This window comes from Sciurus carolinensis, chromosome 7 (genome assembly GCF_902686445.1).
Source record: "Sciurus carolinensis chromosome 7, mSciCar1.2, whole genome shotgun sequence".
Lineage (NCBI taxonomy): Eukaryota > Metazoa > Chordata > Mammalia > Rodentia > Sciuridae > Sciurus > Sciurus carolinensis.
This window is the reverse complement of record NC_062219.1, coordinates 146,033,621-146,053,615: the sequence shown is the minus strand read 5'-3', so window position 1 is coordinate 146,053,615 and position 19,995 is coordinate 146,033,621. Positions and strand designations below refer to the sequence as shown.

General features: G+C 54.0%; 1 protein-coding gene across 2 annotated transcripts in view; it reads right to left on the bottom strand.

Annotated features, from left to right (window-relative positions):
• The window catches only part of Jarid2 (jumonji and AT-rich interaction domain containing 2), a 222,721-nt gene that overhangs the window by 20,631 nt on the left and 182,095 nt on the right, over window positions 1-19,995 (bottom strand). For both annotated transcript variants that reach the window (XM_047559308.1, XM_047559309.1), the window contains 2 exons: window positions 5,387-5,622; window positions 360-1,389 (listed from right to left, as the gene is read on the bottom strand). In XM_047559308.1, coding sequence (XP_047415264.1) covers window positions 360-1,389; window positions 5,387-5,622 — 1,266 coding nt within the window. The remainder of the gene's footprint in view (window positions 1-359; window positions 1,390-5,386; window positions 5,623-19,995) is intronic.

Sequence of the window (19,995 nt, the reverse complement as noted above, 5' to 3'; positions counted from 1 at the left end):
GTGGGGGCTTTTGAGAGGAAAATTCACCTGGGCGGGCCGACTCCAGTCAACTGCTTGGACATGGACACACAAGACCACGGGGAGGACACATGCAGGCCGAGGAGAGGCCTCAGCAGAAGCCAAGCCTGCAGAGCCCCAGCTCAGAGGTCAAGTCCCCAGAGCGGAAAGAAAATCAGCGTCCCTCTCTAAGAAGGGACACAGGGACACCAGCAAGCCGTTTAAGCCCAACAGCATTGGCATTTCTCACTGCGCCCCTGGCCCTGTCTGGCCCCTGATGATCAGGCCCACGGATCCAGCCTTCGTCGGCTGCAAGTCCCCAGGCGGGGGAAGTGGCCTGGGCGGCCCGCCCCCGACCTCACCTATGAGCGGGAGCTCGTCCATGGTGATGCCCTGAGATCTGAGGTGCTTCTTGATGCAGGCCAGCCGCTGCACGTTGGGGCCCCAGCGCCGGCCCAGCTTGTGGATGTGCTGGATCTGCGTGACAAACCGCATCTCCTCGTTGAGCTTGCACTCGGGCCGCCAGTCCGGAGGGGGGATCACCCTGCACATGCCGTACTTGCCCACCCGCGCGCGGACCGACTCGATGTAGATGAGCGGGTCGTGGAACTCCTTGGCGGAGGGCCGGAGGACGGGGATCTCGTCCATGGCCGCCCAGCCGGACCTGCCGCCCCTCTCGGGCTTGCCCACCGGGTCGTGCGGCTTGTGCAAGGACTCGGGTTGCGAGGTAGAGCGATTTTCACAGGAGGCGGCCTCCGCCTTGCCGTGTGCTTGTCTGCCGGGCGTGCTCTTGCCGGCCGTGGCCCGCTTCGGCCGGCTTCTCTCCGAACTTCGCTCAGGCACGTCCTTCTTCACGTGTCCGTTCAGCAGGGGCTTCTCTGCAGAGGCCGCCGCCGCCTTCCTGCTGGGGGCTTCTGCAGAGCTGCCCGCCCCCTTCATTTTCTTGGGGGGCGACTGCGGCTTTTCCGCCTGGTGTGCCTCTTCCAGTCTCCTCTTGGAATTCCGCAGCCCCTCCCTCAGCTGCCGCCCCCCCACCTCCTTAGTGCATGACTTTGGGTTCAACCTGCCACTGACCTTGAGGCCGTTGACGGCAGGCCCGGCGGACCTGGACGCCCCCCCGAGGGATAGCACCTGTTTGCGGGTTTTTGCATTGCTACTTTCAGTTTTCCCTGAGATTGTGTGGTTGACAGCTGAACTGGGCTTGTGGTGATTGGGTTTGGTTTCCTTGACCAGTTCTCTCTTGGCTTTGGTGTACGTAACAGTCCCCTTGGTCACCGTGGCAGTGTACTTCACAGTTTTGGATGGTGAAGGTCTGACTTCGCGAATCTTTTTGGCACTGGTTGCACCTGCACCCAGAGATGACATTCGAGTGACTCCGTTTACCTTAGAAACCTAGGGAAGCGGCAAAGCAGAGGAGGGAACAGCATTAGAACCTGAGCCCAGACACAGAACAGCCCACCAGAAAGGACCACGGGCACTGGCGAGGGCACAGAGCCTGCCGCCCTTACTAAGGAGGGACACAGGGACACCAGCAAGCTGAGGCAGAAAGCCTCGAAATCATCAGGGACCCTGACACTCGGCTCAGATCCTTCCCTGCACAAGAAGGTGCCGGCGGGCCGGGCCCCAGGGTGTTCTCACACCCAGGCCTCTCCGGAGGCTCCTTCTGGTGTTCACATCTGGTGTTCACAAGGACCTTCCACACTCCTGAAAATCGCCTATCCTGGGTGCCCAGTGGGGACCTGAGTGTGTAAACACACCCTGATCCAGGAGCAGTCTGCTGGCTACGCTCCGGGCTCCACGTGACAGCACACCAGCCACAGAGCTAAAAATACAACGGAACAAACACCCTGTGGCCGGGAAAGGACCGCAGCACTCCTGGGCGTGGCTGGAAGCCCAGGCTGCCCCGACGGAGGGCCTCCTGGAGGCAGCAGCCGGCCCTCTTCTGCACACAGGTTCTGACTTCCTCACCCTGACAGGCTCCCACGGCCCGTCCACGGAGGCCGGGTAAAGAGGCAGCCTCTCAGGCTGCGTGCTGTCTGGGGCTGCCCTCCGGGACACAGGGGAACAGGGGTGCTGCCCTTGTGCTCCAGGGCACACCTCTGACACCTGCGAGGACCCAGCATGGCCCGTGCTCTCTGGCTCTGGGCAGTCGTCTGCACAACCTGGATCCACAAGCCAGGGCTCTGAGGTGGGATCGCCCGGGGACATCGCTCTTCATCTACCGAGAACAGCCGGGCTTAGAACCGCGGCCGCCTCCAGAACGCGGCAGCGTGAAAACCAGAGACCATCCACAGCAGGAGCCACAGCCCTCTTCACCAGAGAGCACGAAGGAGCCAGGGCCAGGGAGCCTCAGGTCCTGGTCGGAACGCAGACCAGATGCAGGCACAGCCCCTGGTGGCTCAGTGTCCCTGCAAAGCAGCTACCGCCTTCAAAATTTGTCAGTAGAAATGTGAAGAACAGAAGAAGGAAGGAAGCCAGTGAGGCCCATGGCTCAGGGACCCCCACATCCTCGGACCAGCCTTCCCACCACGCTCGCCTGCAGGGGCCGAGAGGCTGGCTGGGGAGCCGAGGCGCAGAACCCCTTAGATTTCACCTCAAAGATGTGCCAAAGCCCTTGGGCCCATCCACTCTGGCTCCGGGGCCACCCGGGCTCCTGACGAGCTAAGTTTCAGGGAAGTGAGCCCTTGCATGACTGGATCCCATTACGTTTCCTCGCCGCGGTCAACAGCAGCACAGTGTCTAAGACACTTCCACGACACTACCATAGTGGAGGCTGGGGTCGTGGCTCAGTGGTGGAGCTTGCCTAGCACTCGTGAGGCACTGGGTTCAATCCTCAGCACCACATAAAAAATAAATAAAGGTAGTGTGTCCATCTACAACTACAAATTAAAAAAAAAAAAAAAGTCCTTAAAACAAACAAAAACCTACTACCTTGTGCTGTTTGTGGGATTGGGGATTTCAGACTAACAGAACAGCCTCGTCATGTGACCAGCACACCATGAGCGAGAGCAGGGGTCAGGGCCGTACATCTGTGGCGGTGTCCTTCCACAGAACAGCACCCAGCAGAGAGCATGTCTTAACCCACTGGAGTTCAGGGCCCAGCAGCTGCTCCCACCGGCTCTGGCATGGGTTCCAGGCTACCGCTCCCAGCCCAGCTCTGAAGAAAGCGAGGTGCAGCTCCTTCTCCCTGAGGTGCAATCACCCATGTGGCAGGGGACCCCGGGCACACAGCCAGGGGCGTGTCAGGTCCACAGGCGGCTGAGGGGTTTTCAAGTGACATTCCACTGGCCAAGTCCCTGCCGCCTCCCAGAGAAACAAGATTCTTCTTGCAGTGGGGGCCTCGTGGTGAGAGATACGAGGGCCCAGACCCTGGGCACTCTCAGCTCCCCTTTTAGTGGTACTGGGATCAAATCCAGAGCGTTGCACTCCACTGCTGACCCACGCTGACCACGCCTCCAGATACCCGCCCTTTTTTATTTTGACAAGGTCATGCTAAAGCTACCCAGGCTGGCCTCCAACTTCCAACCCTCCTGCCTCAGTCGGTCTCCCTGTTGCTGGGGTTAGAGATGTGTGCCACCACACCCAGCCTGGCTAATTTATTAGTAGAAATTCCATTTTCAAAACGGCACCAGGCTACACCGTGATCATATGCCTCTTGTAAGAGTATTAAAAAGCGCTGCCCTTACTGTTTCACTCTGCAACTCAGATGTGACGCAGAAATCATTCAACAGTGTGACTGGTGGACAGGGAAACGAGCGTTTCCAGGCAGGAGATGGGAAACGACTGTGATGTTTCTGATGAACTAAGTGAGCCATCCCCTTAGGTTCCACCATGAACACTGAGGTCAAGTTCTGGATGGCCACAAGAGGGAGCCCATGAGCCAGAGGCCTCTGCCATCCCCCCAGAAGGGGACAGGTGCTGCTGGAGCTCTGGATGGAGAGACAGAGGCAGGTGAAGCTTCCTCTAGGAAATTAAAGCAACACACCAAAGAGGGCCCACGCTAAAGAGAGCTACGGTGGCCAGAGAGCGCAGAAAGAGGGGGGAGCAAAGGCCACTGTTAACGGGGACCACAGCTGCAAGGCCACCAAGGGAAAGTCAGGGGGTGGAGGACGGGGCCCGGATGTCCTTACAACTCGGGGAACTTAACCGAATGAGAAATAAACCTGCCACAAATGTGCACTGGAAGCCGCGGGCACAACCATGAGAAGCGGAGGAAGACCTTGGACGTGTTTAACACTCAAGGCGGCCTTCTAATTCCTGCATGTCAAATATCATCTTCCAGAACTCACTCCTGATCCCTGGTGACTGAGCAGGGGAACCGCCTGGCTGGCTGCCCGTGAGCCCTGACTTCCTTCTCTGTGTTACAGCCACAGGCGTCCATATCCCAGCTCACAGACTACATGGTCTCCACGAGGAACACCACCCCACAACTGTCTTGGAACACTAGCACCTCAAAACCTGCCCTACGGAAGAGCTCCCTGTGGCCATCCTAGCTGGTTGCCGTCTGCCACGACGTGTACGCTGAAGCATTATGTCAGGAAAACAGTAGGTGTCGGCCAGCTGCCCCCATCCAGAGGCTCTGAGTGTGAGGGACGAGAGGGGCCACATCCTCATGACAGACGCAAGGCTCAGGTGAAGAGCAGCCGGGGTCCATCTCGGGACCAGGGCGTTTATGAGGCCCACGCCTACCCTGTCGCAGAGAGCAGCAGCTCTTCTGGTTCAATGAAGAGTGAGTGGTCAACCCCTCCAGAGGTCATCAGAGCAGGAAGAAGACAGTTGCCAGCCGGGTGCAGCGGTGCTCGCCGTGATCCCAGCAACTCAGGAGGGTGAGGCAGGAGGATCACAAGTTTGAGCCAGACTCGGCCATTTACAAGGTCCTAAGCAACTTATTGAAACCCTGCCTCAAAAAATAAAAAAACAGGCTGGCGGGGGCTGGGGAGCTAGCTCAGTTGGTAGAGTGCTTGCCTTGTAAGCACAAGGCCCTGGGTTCGATCCCCAGCACCCAAAAAAAAACAGGCTGGTGATGGTTAAGCGCCCCTGGGTTAAATCCCTAGTGCCAAAAAATAAAAAAATAAAAGTAAAATATTCCTTCACCCCACCCACATACATTTCCCACAATCTAACTGACCCTTTTCCTTTAGGCTGACATTTTTTTAAAAATTAAAATTAAAGATGAGAGGACCCTTTGGGTGCCGCTCCGAGCACAGGGCGCAGTGTGACCCCAGAACAGCCCAGCTCTGCGCTCTCCCGGGGTGAGGGCTGGGGTAGGCCCTCCCGCCTGTCTGCCTCAGCTTGGCCCCTGCTCCTGGACCTCTGCCAGCTGGGTTTCACCTCCGAGGTGACCTGGAACTGGGCTCCCACACGCGCGGGCACCCCGGGCGGGCCTCACCTGCTTCCGTAAGTCCTGAGCCGACCGATGTGGAGGGGGGTGGTGGTGGTTGGCAGCGAGCCCCTTGGCCGAGGAGGCCGCGGACGGGGCGGCCACGGGCTGCGGCGTGGAGGCCGGCTCCCTTCGGCTGTCCGCCCTGTGGTCGCTGTGCTTCTCCTTCGCGGGAGTGGCCTCTTTGCTTTTGTGTTTCGGGACAGGTTCCTTCTCCCGTGTTGACCTGCTGGAACCATTGAAAACTGGAAGGGAGAGGGAAAGCGGAAGTTACCACCCTGAGCAGGTGCCTGCCACCCACCACCTGTTTCCCCAAACCTTCGGCGTCAAGACCCCCCCCAGAGTACACCATGCCAGCAAGACCCCGCGACAACACAGGACACCAGATGAAAACTCCAGAACAGGTTCTAACTATTATTTGCTTGGGTCAAAATGATGGGAAAAATCCATTCACAAGAAATCCCTACGCAAAAAAAGAGCATCACTCAGCAGCCACGTCACACCTTAAGGAATCAACTGAGAAAAGAGCCCAGACGTCCCCAGATGGCAGGGGTACATCAGGTAAACCTGTAAGATGGATACACCCCCCAAGCAGAAAATGTGCTGCACCCAGCTGACCTATGACACCCCAGCCTAGCAACGCTGCACCCTAGAGGGGCGGTTGTCCTCGGGTCCAAGGGCTGACTGGGAGCTGCGTCTCCATTGTAGATGGAACCTTAAGCCACTACCCAGGGAAAAGATCCAGATTCAAATTCAATGTACAGTTTCCACCGAATGTGTGCTGTTCTTGCACCGTCAGAACACAGTCACGGCCGAGTCAAACACTTCAGTCGGACTCTCCAAGTACATGACCCTTGATCATCAATGGATAGGAGACCCAGAAGAGGAAAATGCACTCTCAGATTGACCGTCACACACTTGAGGCCGAGAGCTGTGCGTGAACAGGTGAGGGACGCGGCATCTTTACCTATCGATGAACACAGGCGATACAGGGGTAGCAGGGTTGAGCCGCGCGCACTGCTGGGCGCTCACCAAGGGGCAGGACATGACAGAGGGAGAAGGCAGCTCCTGGCCCACCTCGGTCGCCCGCCCCAGCCTCCCCAAGCCCCAGGGCAGCTTGGAGCGTGTTCTGGATCCTGCCCCCTAGGGAGAAGGCAGTGATGGAGGTGCATCGTTCTTCTCTCCCGCTTCCTGCTGGGGCTGCAAACCCAGAGAGGCATGCCAGGTGCGGCCCTTCTGCCTGCTTCCCTGGAACCCACAGACGGTCCCTCCTCTCAAAGCAACCCTGCCAGGGCCCCCTCCTCAGGCGGCAGTCAGCTCTTCAGCTGCCATTTAAAACTCGGGTGAGGGAGCATTGAAGGGTCAGGTGTCCGCTGGCCCAGCTGCACCCAAGCGACCACAGGCCTCCCCCTCCATCCAGGGCTTGTGAGCCTGGGAGAGTACACTACCTGGGCTGCCGGAGACACAGCACAGACTCCCTGGGAGAAAATCTTCTGCCATCTTGAAGAGGCAGCAGTGAAATCTCCCCTCCTCCCACAGGCGCAGGCGCAGGCGCCCGCCCCTTCCCGTAAAGGCCGGCTTGGGGCGGGGGGCACCGCCACTCCAGTCCTTCTGCGCTCCCTATCACACCTATCTGACAAAGTCCGTCAACGGCATTCATGCTGCAAAGGGGCACGTATTTTCTTCACTGGTCCTTCACTTCTCTACTGGGATACTCAATCTGCTAAAAAGTTTTTTGAAATGATCTTAAGGTGCATGTATTAGGGTAAACCTGATAGATATTCAAGATTCCCAAAACTGCAATGCAATCACAAAATAGCTTCTTTTGTGTGACAAGGAAAGTGCCAGAGTAGTTGGCAGATTGACCCCAGGAAGACACACCTAGCAACCTGTTTCTTCGCCCCCAAGGGTGTTGCTAACCCATTTGTTAAAGTTCTTTGCTTTTATGCTTAAAAGTCTACACATATTTTCCCTTTGCAGATTAACTGAAATAAAATTAACAAGAACGGAATATGCCTTGGGCATATGACATGGTGTCTGGAGGGGTGTGGGTATTAAATAAAAGGACTGAATCAAACACATTAATACCTCACAAGCTTATTTTGTGACAAGACCATTAAAGACCTGTCTACGCAATTTTCAAGCAGAGTACCTGAATCTGACAATCACCAACAGAGCTCCCAAATGCAATCCTGTCAAATTTGACCAACATCTCTCCATCCAACCCTATATCCAAATGACAAAGTATCTAATTTTCCTTCTAATTCTTTTCTGACTTAACTGCTTCAATTCTCGAGTCCTCTTGGCCTTATTCTGTGTGTGATATACAACGGAGATGTACATATCTAGACTGGGTGTGAACACTGATCTCAAATTCCTTCCGCACCAGTGAGCTAAACTTCAGAGCAGACTTTCAACACTGAAGTCAAGACCAGCCACGCGGACGGGAGGGCACACTCCTCTGTGCACAAGGTGCACCTGGACAGTCTGACACTGAAGGCGAAGCACAAGCAACGGCTGTGTTAGTCCCCCACGTACGTCACAGACGTTGACAGAAACCATCAATCATGCCCAAGCTGGAAGCATCTGTGTCTGCTCAAGACAAATCAAAAGCAGCATCCGGAAGAACTCACACTTCAGTGTGATCAAACCTCGAGCGAGAACGCGAGTCCAGGCACTTCTGGACTGTCCACCAATTTCCTAGAGCACTGAGTGCAGATCCTTAGAGGGGCAGCACCCAGCAGCAGTGTGCTTTGTGTAGCTCGAGTCCTCTGAACGTCTGGTTTCCATTCTCACTAGGGATGTGTGCTGCATATTGCTATTAAGTGCCAGCTCTAAGCTAACTCTCCCTGCCCGGGTTAAAATAAATTAATCCATGGTTCGATCCCATCCAGACGGCTGGGAAGGTTACCAAGTGGTCACGTGATCAGATGCTCGCGTTCTCATCTGCAGACTGGGGAAACTGATACTCCTGCTGGTGACATCTAGCACACGCCTGGGGTTCGGCAGGTACGCAACACTCGGGAGTTACTGGGGTCTGAATGGGTCGCCGCAGGTTACCGTGCTCACATCACAGTCAGCTCTCTTACTGTCTCCTGCCCTCCCTGCAGATGGATGGGTAGCCAAGCAAGACCCATCACACCCTCCCCGTTAGGGTCACCAAGCCTGCCACACAGACCATATGCCACCATGTCCCCAGCTGGGATCTGGAGAAGGCCCAGCAGATATCACTTGGCCCCAGATGCAAGACCACTAGACCACTCTCCAGGGGGAAACCAGGAGTGGCTCGCTGTTTCACTACTATGACTAAAGGGCCCAACCAGGACGACTGCAGAGGAGGAAGTTTATTTGGGGTCTCCCAGTTTCAGAGGTCTCCATCCACAGACAGAAGACTCCATTACCTGGGGCTCAAGGTGAGGCTGAACCTCTCGGTGGAAGAGAGTGGCAGAGGGAAGCAGCTCACATGATGGTCAGGAAGCAGAGACTCCACTCTGCCAGATACAAATGCAGACCCGAGGCCACGTCCCCAGTGCCCACCTCCTCCAGCCTGGCAGTACCTTCAGTTCCCACCCAGCTAATCCCATCAGGGGATCATTCACTGATGCCAACACCTTAGGCACTGATGATGCAGAACAAAAGGGAGTCGAGCCACCCAGGAAATGCAACAGAAAACCATGGGAGGGCTGGGGATGTGGCCAGGGGTCAAGCGCCCTAGCATGCCTGAGGCGCTGGGTTCCACCCAGCTCTGAAAATCAACGGAAATGAGAAAAAAAAAAAAAAAAAAAAAAAAAAAAATCACAGGAGATGCCAGTTCACACCCCTGGGGTGGCCATCACCAAAGAAGGGTCATGAGGAGACGTGGGTCCCCACGGCGCTGCTGGTGGAAGCTGAAGGCGCTGCAGCCAGAAGTTCCTCACAAGGTGACATGGTCACCACGTAACCCAGCAGTTCCATTCCCAGGCATGTACATAAGAGAAATGAGGAGGAAGGGAGGGAGGGAGGGAGGGAGGGAGGGAGGGAGGGAGGGAGGGAAAAGAAAATAACAACCTCTACACAAAGGCTCACACTTTGGGCAAAAAAATAAGTTTTGGAAAATGGCAAGTCTGAGCGCCACTTACCACCCAAGACTTTCCCAATGAGGTCAGTGGAAACTCGTGACCTTTTTGATACTGTATAATGAAACGTGCCGGTAATTGGAAGATGTGCATCAACTCAATGGGCCGTCATCTTCGAATGATCAACACAGGAGGTTATGAACTTGCATTCAAAGTCAAACAGAAACCAATGAGTCTTGATGTAACAGCACAACACAGTCAAGGTTTCCAGGCGATTCCACAGCTGCTGAGTGCTGAGCAAGCAGCACACACCAAGCACATCCCATGCCCCGCGTGGCCCCCTGTCAGAGAGAAACCGTCCTGAAGGCGGCTCCGCTGAACACCTGCACAGGGCAGGGGACCAACCAGGACTCCATGTACACAGCTGGGAGCAGAAGTGGACAAGGCCCAGCTGTTGACTACTAAGGCAGGCACCGCAGACAGACAGACGCACAGCTACAGAACAGCCACCTCTCCTCACCAACTAGCTCCCTTGTAATTTTCTTGAAAAAGCCATTTGTGTCAGCATATGATGGGACTGTACCATTTTCAAATGAACAGTTAAAAATGTCTTCAGTTTCAGTTTTAATATGCTAAATACTTATGATTTACATTTTTAAACACTTGGGAGTCCACTCCCCCTAATCGTTTTTTAAGACTGCGAAGGTGTCCTGAGACCAAATCCCTGAAGTCACCGTGTTGGACCCCACTTCCCACTTTCTGGCCTCTTGCTGTACCTGGTGCTCAGATTCTGGGTCCAAGATGATTTGCCAACTACTGGACCTTGGTCTGGTTACCTGCCCAAATCTTGGCAACTAAAATGGAGATGAAAGCAGTACCCACCTCACTCAGATCTCAATGAGGACGCAGGGAGCACAGGTCTGGGCCTGGGCAGGGTTGGCAGCTCTTGCCCTGCACTCGTGGGGTCAGCGAGCACGCATGCTCTCTCACAAGTGGACCGTGGAGGGCAGTGGTTCCAGACTGTGGGCAGGCTGCAGCGCTCTCTGACCTGCCAACAGCGGCTGCTCCGTCAAGCACTATCTGCACCTGAAGACACTCTCGACCCTCTGTCCTACTGCAGCCCGCACCCAGTGTCTCCCCAAGAGAAGGCTGAGGAGCCAGGTCCCGCAAAGCAGAGACCCAGCGGAGCCGCCACACTAGAGGCAGCGAGGGAGGCCTCTGCCGCTACACACCGGACCTCACACTGCACCGGGACTGCAGAGGCGGGTGCTGCTGAAGAAGAGTGTGATAAGATAGCCTGGAAAGGGGGAACGCTTTCAAACACGCAAAATTAAAAGTCACGTTCTGTAACCATCTTGCCTTTTTATAGCAGCCATCTACCCCAACAGCAAACACAGCCAAAAAGTCAAATCATGTGTTAAATGGGAAGGAAGCGGGGGAGGGAAGGATTGGGCAAAGGCGTCAGAGTCCCAGACAAGGTATATTTTGTACTCAACAGCTCATTAATTTTAAGTGTCGTGGGAACCTGCCAGTTTTGCCCCTCCAAGTAATTATCTTTTGTCTTAATTTGTAAGATTTTCAAGAAAGGAAGAGAAGGGGAAGGGGACAAGGAAAAAAAAAAAATCACTCTCACAGGGGAAGACTAAACCCTGTGAACACAAGACCAAAAGACTTCAATGTACAGAAGTTCTCCACACACTGTCCCCAATTAACAGGAATAATTGGACTAGCTTAAGCATTCATCACGGCGAGCCATATTAGGGACGGTATTGTACTCAGATACAAACAGCTTTACGTTAATGAACTGGGACAGATATATTGATTTGTATACACATACTCTGAAAGTTAAATGGTCTATAGACAAGTGTTTTCACACCATAGCAAGCAAAATCTTTAAGTCCAAAGGCTGGTATTTTGATTGAGGGTCACTTCATCTCTGAGAACATCAGACTTGCTCCCAATGAGGAATGGGAAAAGAAATGGGCCAAAGGAGTTACTTCAGAAGCCTCTGTGACTGCGCTCCTTTGAATGGGGGAAAGCTACACTTGCCGTCTGTCCTCAACCACGCTGGCAAGGAGCTCTGCTCAGCTGCTGAGACCAGGAGAGCAGCCTGGGTGAGGCCTCGGGGTCACTCTGGAAAGGGTCTTTGAAACCCTGCTCAACTAGAGACCTCCACCAGCACATCTGCCTGCAACTCCCTCCAAGAACACGCCAGCCAACTCCCTCATTCCCAGGCCTCGGGAAGCCTTTCACATCAAGTGCACAAAATGTGTGGCCTTCAAGAAGGGAGCTGTGAGGACTTCTTTTCCAAGCTCTAGCTGCAAAGACGACCCACGTGGGAGGGGAGTGTCTTTCGGGGCGAGCCCACAAAGCCAGCAAACCCGGAGCTCCTCCCACACCCCAAGGCCCCTGTCCTGCTGATTAAGCAAGGCCCAAGGCCCGCAGCAGAGGCAGTCCTGGTGGCTTCACTGGGTCTGACCAAAGCTCTGGGTATCCTGGGAGCTCTTGGTGCCTGGTCCAAGCAGCCATGATTCTGAAGCACCCCCACCTCCTGGATAGAGCCACAGGGACAAGAGCCATTCCAGGAAGCTGGGGGAAGCACCCTCAGGAGGGAGAACGAAGGACGAGAAGGAAAGAAGACTCCTGAAGACAGAACAAACTCCCAGGTGAAGAGACATTCTCCCGGTGCCAAATCCCAGAACAGGGAGGCGGGCAGGTGCAGAGATGTGCTGCAGGAAGGAGCGCCATGGCAAGTGGCCGCTCGGCCACGTGTGGCAAATGGAAGCTTCGCACTATCACAGGTGCCCCAACTCTGGCCAGACGTAGGCTCCATCCACTTGCTGGCATGACAGTCTTGTTCTGTACAGAAACTGCACTTGGTCTCTGGAGCCTGTTCAACTTGGAGTCACTATTGTCTGAAAACAATGGAATGCCTGCCAACCTGAGCCAGCAAATGAGAAGGATCTGGCTGCAGCATGTGTGAGCCCTGCACCCGGTGTGCTCCGGGGCAAAACAGCCAGTTCAGCTACAGCATCCACGTGCAAAACCAGGACGCAGGAGGACATGGCTTTCGGGCACAGAAGCTCCACGCTCTTCCCAGCTAAGCAGCAGCTCACTCACAGGGAGCCAGCGTCCAGGGACTCCACGAGACGGAACCCACAGCAGCCTCCAAGCACCCGACCTAAGCACCCTGGTCAAGGTCTACTCTGCAGTGCACGCCTGCAAAGCTCTGGAAGTTTCACCCAATGAAACCCCTCTGAAAAGTGGAATCCTTCAAGTCAGCTGCATTTTCATCCTTTTCTATAGAAGAATTCTATAGGAGAATATTTCTTTAATCAATTTAGTTGCTTGCCACTCTAAAAATCTAAAAATGTGAGCATGACATGCAATGATATGAAGCAGCAGACTGGGCTACTACATCTGCCACTTAAAGACAGTATGTTCATGTACCTCACTGTGCCAACGTTTAAAAAGCTGTTCAAACTTTTACAAGTATATAAAGGTCAGGGTGAGAGAAATATCATATATCAAGGCCAGATATCAGTGTCATTGAAAAATGGTTTCCTACCCTCCTGGCTCCCAAAGGGATGCAGGAACGGACTGATAACCTAAGGAGCCTGGCCGAGCCAGTAGATTTGAAGGTGTTTGCGCCTTCCAAAATACAGAGGGGTGTGTGTGTGTGCACATGCGTGCCCACGTGCATGCACAGCAGAACATCTGGGCAAGGGGTTCCCATGCTTTATCACTCTCAAGAAATAAGACAGCCCATGATACGTGAAGGAAACGGCAGGAACTCTTGAACAAATGAATAAAGCATTTGCGCAGTTTGGGATTTTAAAAAACCTTATATTCAAAAGGTCAACCACCCGAGAGGTAAGGGTTAAGAACACCTCGCATTTGAACCAGGAATCCCAACAGACTAGGAGGAAGACTCTGAAAACATGTATGCAAACTAAATGCGCCCAGTAACACAGGGCACATACAAAACTGTGGGAGAGCTGGGGATCTGCAGAATAAAAGCACTAGCAGAGGAAACACAGAAGATGACAGTTAACAGGCAGAAATGGGCAACGCAGAAAGGCAGCCCTGTTTATTGTCCCGGGACTGCTTCACAGCTGCTGAGCGGGCACCCTGGATCCTCCCAGCTGCTGGTCTCCACGCACCTCCACCCAGGAAACAGTGGCTTCCAAAAATGCCATTCACACACTTTATAGGCTCTGGGAACAGCAAAACTTCCTGAGTAACTTAAGATTCCCCTAAAGACAGGTTGGATAATTCAGCTGAGAAAATCCTGGTAAACAACTCAGCCACCCAGTGTCAAGGTACATGACAGAAAGATAAACCAGTCAGTCACATACCGCTAAACTTCAGATTCTCAAAACAGTAAATTCATCCCATTCAATTTGGTATGGACTGCCAGTCCCCAGAAAAGCCCAGGACAGGACAGCGCCCCTGCCTAAGCACATGCCAGGTGGCAGGTGCTGCTCCTGGCACTTCCTTTAGCCCTCAAGAGGTGCCCTCCACTTAGGCTATAATTCAAGAGCCATGTAACTCAGCCACCGAGGCGCAGTTCAGCAGACTTTAGGATTTTCACAGGGTGGTGGGACCATCACAATGCGAAATTCAAAATGTTTTCTTGAAACCAGAAAGCAGTCTCATTCTTGTTGGGGGGAACTCCCAACCCCTATCTTCCCACAATCCTCATGGGTTTTTATGTTTTTGCTTTTATTAGAACATTACAGTCATACATAGAAGCTGGGTCCATGGAGGGACCACATGCATGGAATTGATCGACTACATTTCAGCCCCTTCCCCCTTCTGGCCCTCTCTTCTCCTTCCTCTACTCGTCCTCCTTTTGCTCCCCGCCTTCTTTTGGACTGGCGTATTTAATATGCACTTGGGAGTCTGTTTCCTCCTTCCCCCTCTCTCCTCCTCTTTCACTGATCTCCCTTTATCTTTATGATACACAATCCCACCCCTCCACCACTTTCTTTCCCTTTTTTTCCTCTCAAGCTTCCACATCTGAGTCAGGTGTCAAAAGCATTTCATACAACAAAAGACTAAGGCATCAAGACACAAAATAACTGGCTCCATGACACCTGGTTAGGACCAGTGCATTGCCTGGCCATTTGCCACAGAAGTATGGAAGAAGGTGGGCCTCTAATACTGCCACCTGGAACAGTGGCCAGTTGTGCTGGGTATACAGGTGCAGCCTGAGGGGTCAGCTGGAAAAGCCTAGCATACACTACGGAAGGGCGAAGACACCGGGCCGGGATGGTCGCCCTAGAGGAGCTACTGGAGACTTCAACTCCACTAACAGCTCAGGGGCAGTGCAGGCCCTTCATCGTGGGCCAGGCACTGGAGACGAGGACTCCTGGGTCCTCAGAGTCCAGGGCTGTTCAGCCACACGTGCTCCTGATACAGGCCTGCCAGCACCTGTGGCCAGCCCCGGTCCTCCCGACGTGTCGTTTCCACCAGGAGCTAAGCAGAAGGCGCTCCGGCAATCTCTCTCTCAAAAAAAACACACACAGAAAGGCTGCCTGAGGTCGCAGCCACAGTGGTTCCAATTCTGAAATGTGTGCTGATGATTATGCCAAGGGGCCTCTAGCCAACTGCACTGCCCCGACAGCGCAGGGGGACACTGAGGCGTTCACGTGTCGCAACCTGACCAGACACGTACTACAGCTTGTCAACAATAAGCTCCCACCCCGTGTTCCAAATTTTTGGAATAGTGTCTTGCCTCAACAGGAACACCGGAGCTGCCAGAGGTTAAAATGAGGAGCGAGGACATCCCAGGGGAACTTGAATGAAGACTCGTCAGCGGGGGCGCCTCGTCCATGAACCCACGGAGGCGAGCGCCGCCTGCCGCCCCTGAGCAAGGAGCCCGCGTGGGTGCACATGCGGGGACACGTCTGCATGACAGCCCTGGGCCCTCACACACACGCCCCTACGTGGTTCCAAAGCAATTACATCGTTCCAGCTGGGGGTCCAGTGACACACTGTTTAAAGTCTTTGGAGAAATACCCCTCTCCAGAAAAAGATGTGCACAAAGGGGAAAAATAACCTTGCCCATTCCTTCCAATTTCCATAAATGAAAGAAGCATTTGAGGAATACACAACAGAGGCCGACTTCCGCAGTGAACTTCACCACATTCTCTTCTGCAAAGGATAACGAAGGGCTCACACCACCAAGGAAACGCCAAATCCAAATACATTCCAAACCCAGTTATTAATTCCTCTCACCTGCTGCACTTACCCCAATGGGACAAACCACCACTGAGAACACTTTCCCAAAACTCAGGCACGCCAAATGCCGACTTGTATTATAAACACACACAAAGCAAAGCCTTGTCTTGTTTTATTTCCAAAAAGTCACTGAGGCCCCTCCTGCAGGGGTCATCTGAGGTGCTGCGTGTGCGTGCTCACCGTGAGAACCGCCAGGGTGAGCTATCACAATGGAGCTGCTGCAGGCACTGTTACCGTGACCCTGGAGTTTCCACCCACGGTTAGAAGCCCTGGTGGTGCTGTCCAAGTCATTCCAGATTACGCATTTTAACAGACAAGTCCATTTCCATTAGGATGCTCACTGGCTTGTCAAGGACAACACAAGAGTTGTGTAATGTTTGCAAAACTGAGCTCCCCTGGGGACCCAGCTCTTGCAGGAGACTCCTAGGTCCGAGCCCCTGCTTGAGGAAGAGCACTGCGCACACAGGTCCAGCAGGGCAGCGTGGGGCGCCGTCAGGAAGGCGCTCACTCTCCTGCCACCCTTCAGAGGTCAGCTGTCCTGCATCACACCCGAGCCACCCAGATGCTCAGTTACGCAGAAACAAAATAAAGCAGGCCAGCACTGAGTGCCTGGGTTCTAGATTCTCCAAAGTAACAGCAGAAATGACACTGTTCGCCTAGACACGCAGTCGAGTCAGAACTCGGGCCAAGGCTGCCACATCAGTACCTCGTTTCCACACCTTGTTCCCCTGCATTTCAGGGGTGGCGCCTCAGCCTGGGCACAGGTGTGGCTGGATTTCCCACACACAGCACACGAAAAGGAGCCAAGGGCGGCCAGTGAGAGCAGCCGACTGTCCGCCTCCCTCCACCTGAGAGAGAAGGTGGTTGTGGTCATCAGGCCTCGCCCAGGCTCTCCGGCAGAAAACCCATTTGAGCACGCACCTCCTTCACTGGCAGTCAAAGAGCCCCGGGCGGGGGCCCTCCCAGCTCTTCAGTCAATCCTGAAAACAAAGGAACGAAACAGGCGTGGGAAGGGAAGGGCGCGTCCTTCTCACACACCAATGCTCCAGTCTTCCCCCCATGTAGCCAGAGCCATTTTAATGGAGAGCATCCCTCCCCACCCACCGGAGGTCATCCAGAACATTCTAGAGAGAGGGAATGGAGGCAGGTGGTAGAAGCAGCACAGGAAGACCCATGGCTGAAGCTGCTCTTGAAACACAGCAGGACCCTCAACCCACCCGGGTGGCAGTCATCCAAGCGTGGCCCAGGGCTCAGCTACCTCCTCAAGGTGCCCACTGTCCAGGAGAAGGCAACCAGGTCTCTAGGCCCAACCTATCTCACCAGCCCTGGAGCTCTGCGGGTGCTCTCGGGAAAGAGGCGAGCAGCTCGGAACCTGAAGGTGACCCCGTCCCAACTCCCGATGTTAGGGTGCTCCACCCCTCAGGTCCTGCTGTGGCTCGGATCCGACAATCCCTGGAAGACCATGCATTAAGCAAAAGGCTTGGTCTATCCTGTCGGGCTACTCGAATGAGACAGGACCTTTAAGGGTGGGACCAGTTAGAAGTCCTCTGCTCTTCAGGGCATGCCTTGACAGGGACTGGGACCCTGGGCTCTCTTCTCTTCTGCTTCCTTCCAGGCCTGCCATAGGCCCTAAAGCAGCAGGGCAGACCAACCACAGCATGGAACCTCCAAAACTATGAGCCAACTCTCGGATTTTGAAAGTTGATTATGTTGGGCATTTTGTTACAGTACGCAGCCCTCAGTTGCATGAATCTGCCAGAGGCAGGTCCAAGTACTAGGTAAACCTGGGGCCTTGTATTTTCTCATGTCAAATCATCAACCATCCAGCCAGATGCTTTAAAATATGCACTTATATTTTAATCCACCAGCTCAACCTCATGCCAACAGATGAGGTATCTTCAGTACTCTGCTGAAACTTTCTGTGTCAAGTGAACCCTCTACAGCAATGTTTCATTTTATCATCACACTTAAATAAATTCCTCCTTTCATAACTGATGGGCACCCATGAAGAGATCCTATTGCATGGAATTTCTAGGAATTCTACTCAAACTGTACAAAGAGGCAGACCCCAGTGAGGTCTACAAGGAAAGACGACTTGTAGCTGCCGTGGGAACTACCAGGTGATCTTAGGTTCCAGACAGGAGAGTGGCCCCAGCTGGCCACTCCCAGGATTCCTGGGTGCACAAGTCAGGGTCTGCAGCTGCGACGTGCACTTTGAAGAGAATGGCAACAGCACACCAACTTCCCCACAGGTCCCAGAGCAGTAAGCCCAAGCTGCAACAGGGACTCAAAGGGGTCGAACATAGGAACATAGGACAAAAATGCTTTAATCTGAGAAGAGTTTCACTGGCTTCAGAGAAGAAAGAATTAAAGGGACAGTTTAGTCAAGGACCTTCGCCCACATGAACAGGAGATCTTGGAGAAGCACTCCCCCACCATGGCACCGCCACCATCCAGCCACCAGCACCTGGGCAGAACGCGGCTGTGCCCGAGATGCCCTCAATAATGACTTCCTTACTCTGGGATACCGAGGAATTGACAGGCAGACGAACGATGCCACCCTGGGCCTGCTGCTGGACTCAGAGGAGGGCAAATCAGGAGTCAGGAAAGCTGAAGGCTCGCCCAGAAGCACAGCTAATGAATGCTAAAATCAGGGCATGAAGCCAAGCTCCTGGCCACCATGATGATAAAGACATCCACAGAACTGAACGCACAGAAAAGAGGCATCAAATACACGATTTAGTATAATAAATTCGAGTTACCTAGAAAAGGGAAGCAGCAATGCTGGGCAGGAAAGCATTCTGCAGCTGAACGTGCGACTTTTAAAACCCAGAGTCTACCAACTTGGGACGGCAGACTGGTACAGGCGATGCCTCCCTTTGCTACCGTTCAGTCTCTTCAGGAATACATCCCAACCAGACCCTCGTGCTGGGGACCTGCTCCTCGGTGTTACTAGGACCTGCTTTCTCGAACTACTCTGGTCTCAGTTCACTTGGTGTCACTACCCTCTTGACAGGAAAGCAGAAGTAGAAGACAAAGGACAGGCAGCTTGGCCTAGCAGAGACCCAGCGCTCAGCCCTCTGCTATAGTACTCACTCAATCGGAGGCTGAGATCAGCCTCCAAAGCCGACTTCTGGTCCCCGCGTCACCTGGCGCTGGAAGAGCTTGCTGCACGGCCTGGGGTGTCTGAGCTGGCCTCAACCCACTCCCTCCTCCACTGGCTTCCAAGGAAGGGCAGCCCGTGGGGTGCTACTGTTTAGCTTCCAAGGACATTAAAGCCATGGGACAGAGGAGCAGTCAGAGACCCAGGCCGAGCTGCACGTCCTCGACCGCGGCCTGTGGAGCTGACGCTGGGTCACTGTCCGCCAGATGTGAGAGCGGCAACTGCCATCACAGCAGGGGTCCACCTCACCCAAGGCCAGACTGTTCCAGTGTAAAACTCACCGCAGAACAGTGCACAACCCAGAGGACAGAGGGAGGCGGGTCAAAACTCTGACCCTTGGTTGCAAGCTGCCCCACTGGGCGACAGACACAGGAGACAGAGGTGCCATTTCATAAAGCAGGAAAAACACCTGCAGTGACCACCGGGCGATGGCGGCTGTGCAGAACCCAGATCAGCAGAGCTCGGAGAACAGCCCTCGAACCCCGGGCACACACACAAGGCGCAGGCCTGGTGGCGAGGCCCGTGATCCCAGCCACTGGAGAGGCTGGGGCAGGAGGACTGCAAGTGCCAGGCCAGCGTAGGCAACTCAGAGAGACCCTGTTCCGAAGTCCCAAAGATGCAGTTCCACTTCCAGTATACCCCGCCCCAAAATACAGAAAAAGGAGAGGAGCACCCAGCAGCTACGAGCAGCTCTTCACACACCAGTTTGTTCACTCTGCCAAATGTCTACAGAGTTCACTTAATCCCTACCAGCTAGCCAGGTGATAACCAGAACACAAAGCCAGCCGGTCAGTCTAAGGACTTGTTTCTGAATCACTTTCAAAGGTTCTCTCATTGTGTTCCAGTGCTTCCCAGGGGAATGGTTTTCCAGAGCTCCCTCCCAAGCCCTCCACGGAGACAGCAACTTCAGGAACATGCAAACACAAAATCTTCCCTCATCTTTCCTAGCGCAGGCACTAATGTTTGCTGCAAACCAATTTTACAGGGAAAATCACAGTGGCGTTGCTTTGGTTCTTGTGTCTGCTGACCTGTGAGCATCCCCAAAGTCAATGGACTTTACGTGATCAAGGTCACATAGGATATAAAGGGACAAAAAGGCTATCGGTGACAGAAATAGGAACTTCAAACAAAATAAAATACAAACTTGTTGACGG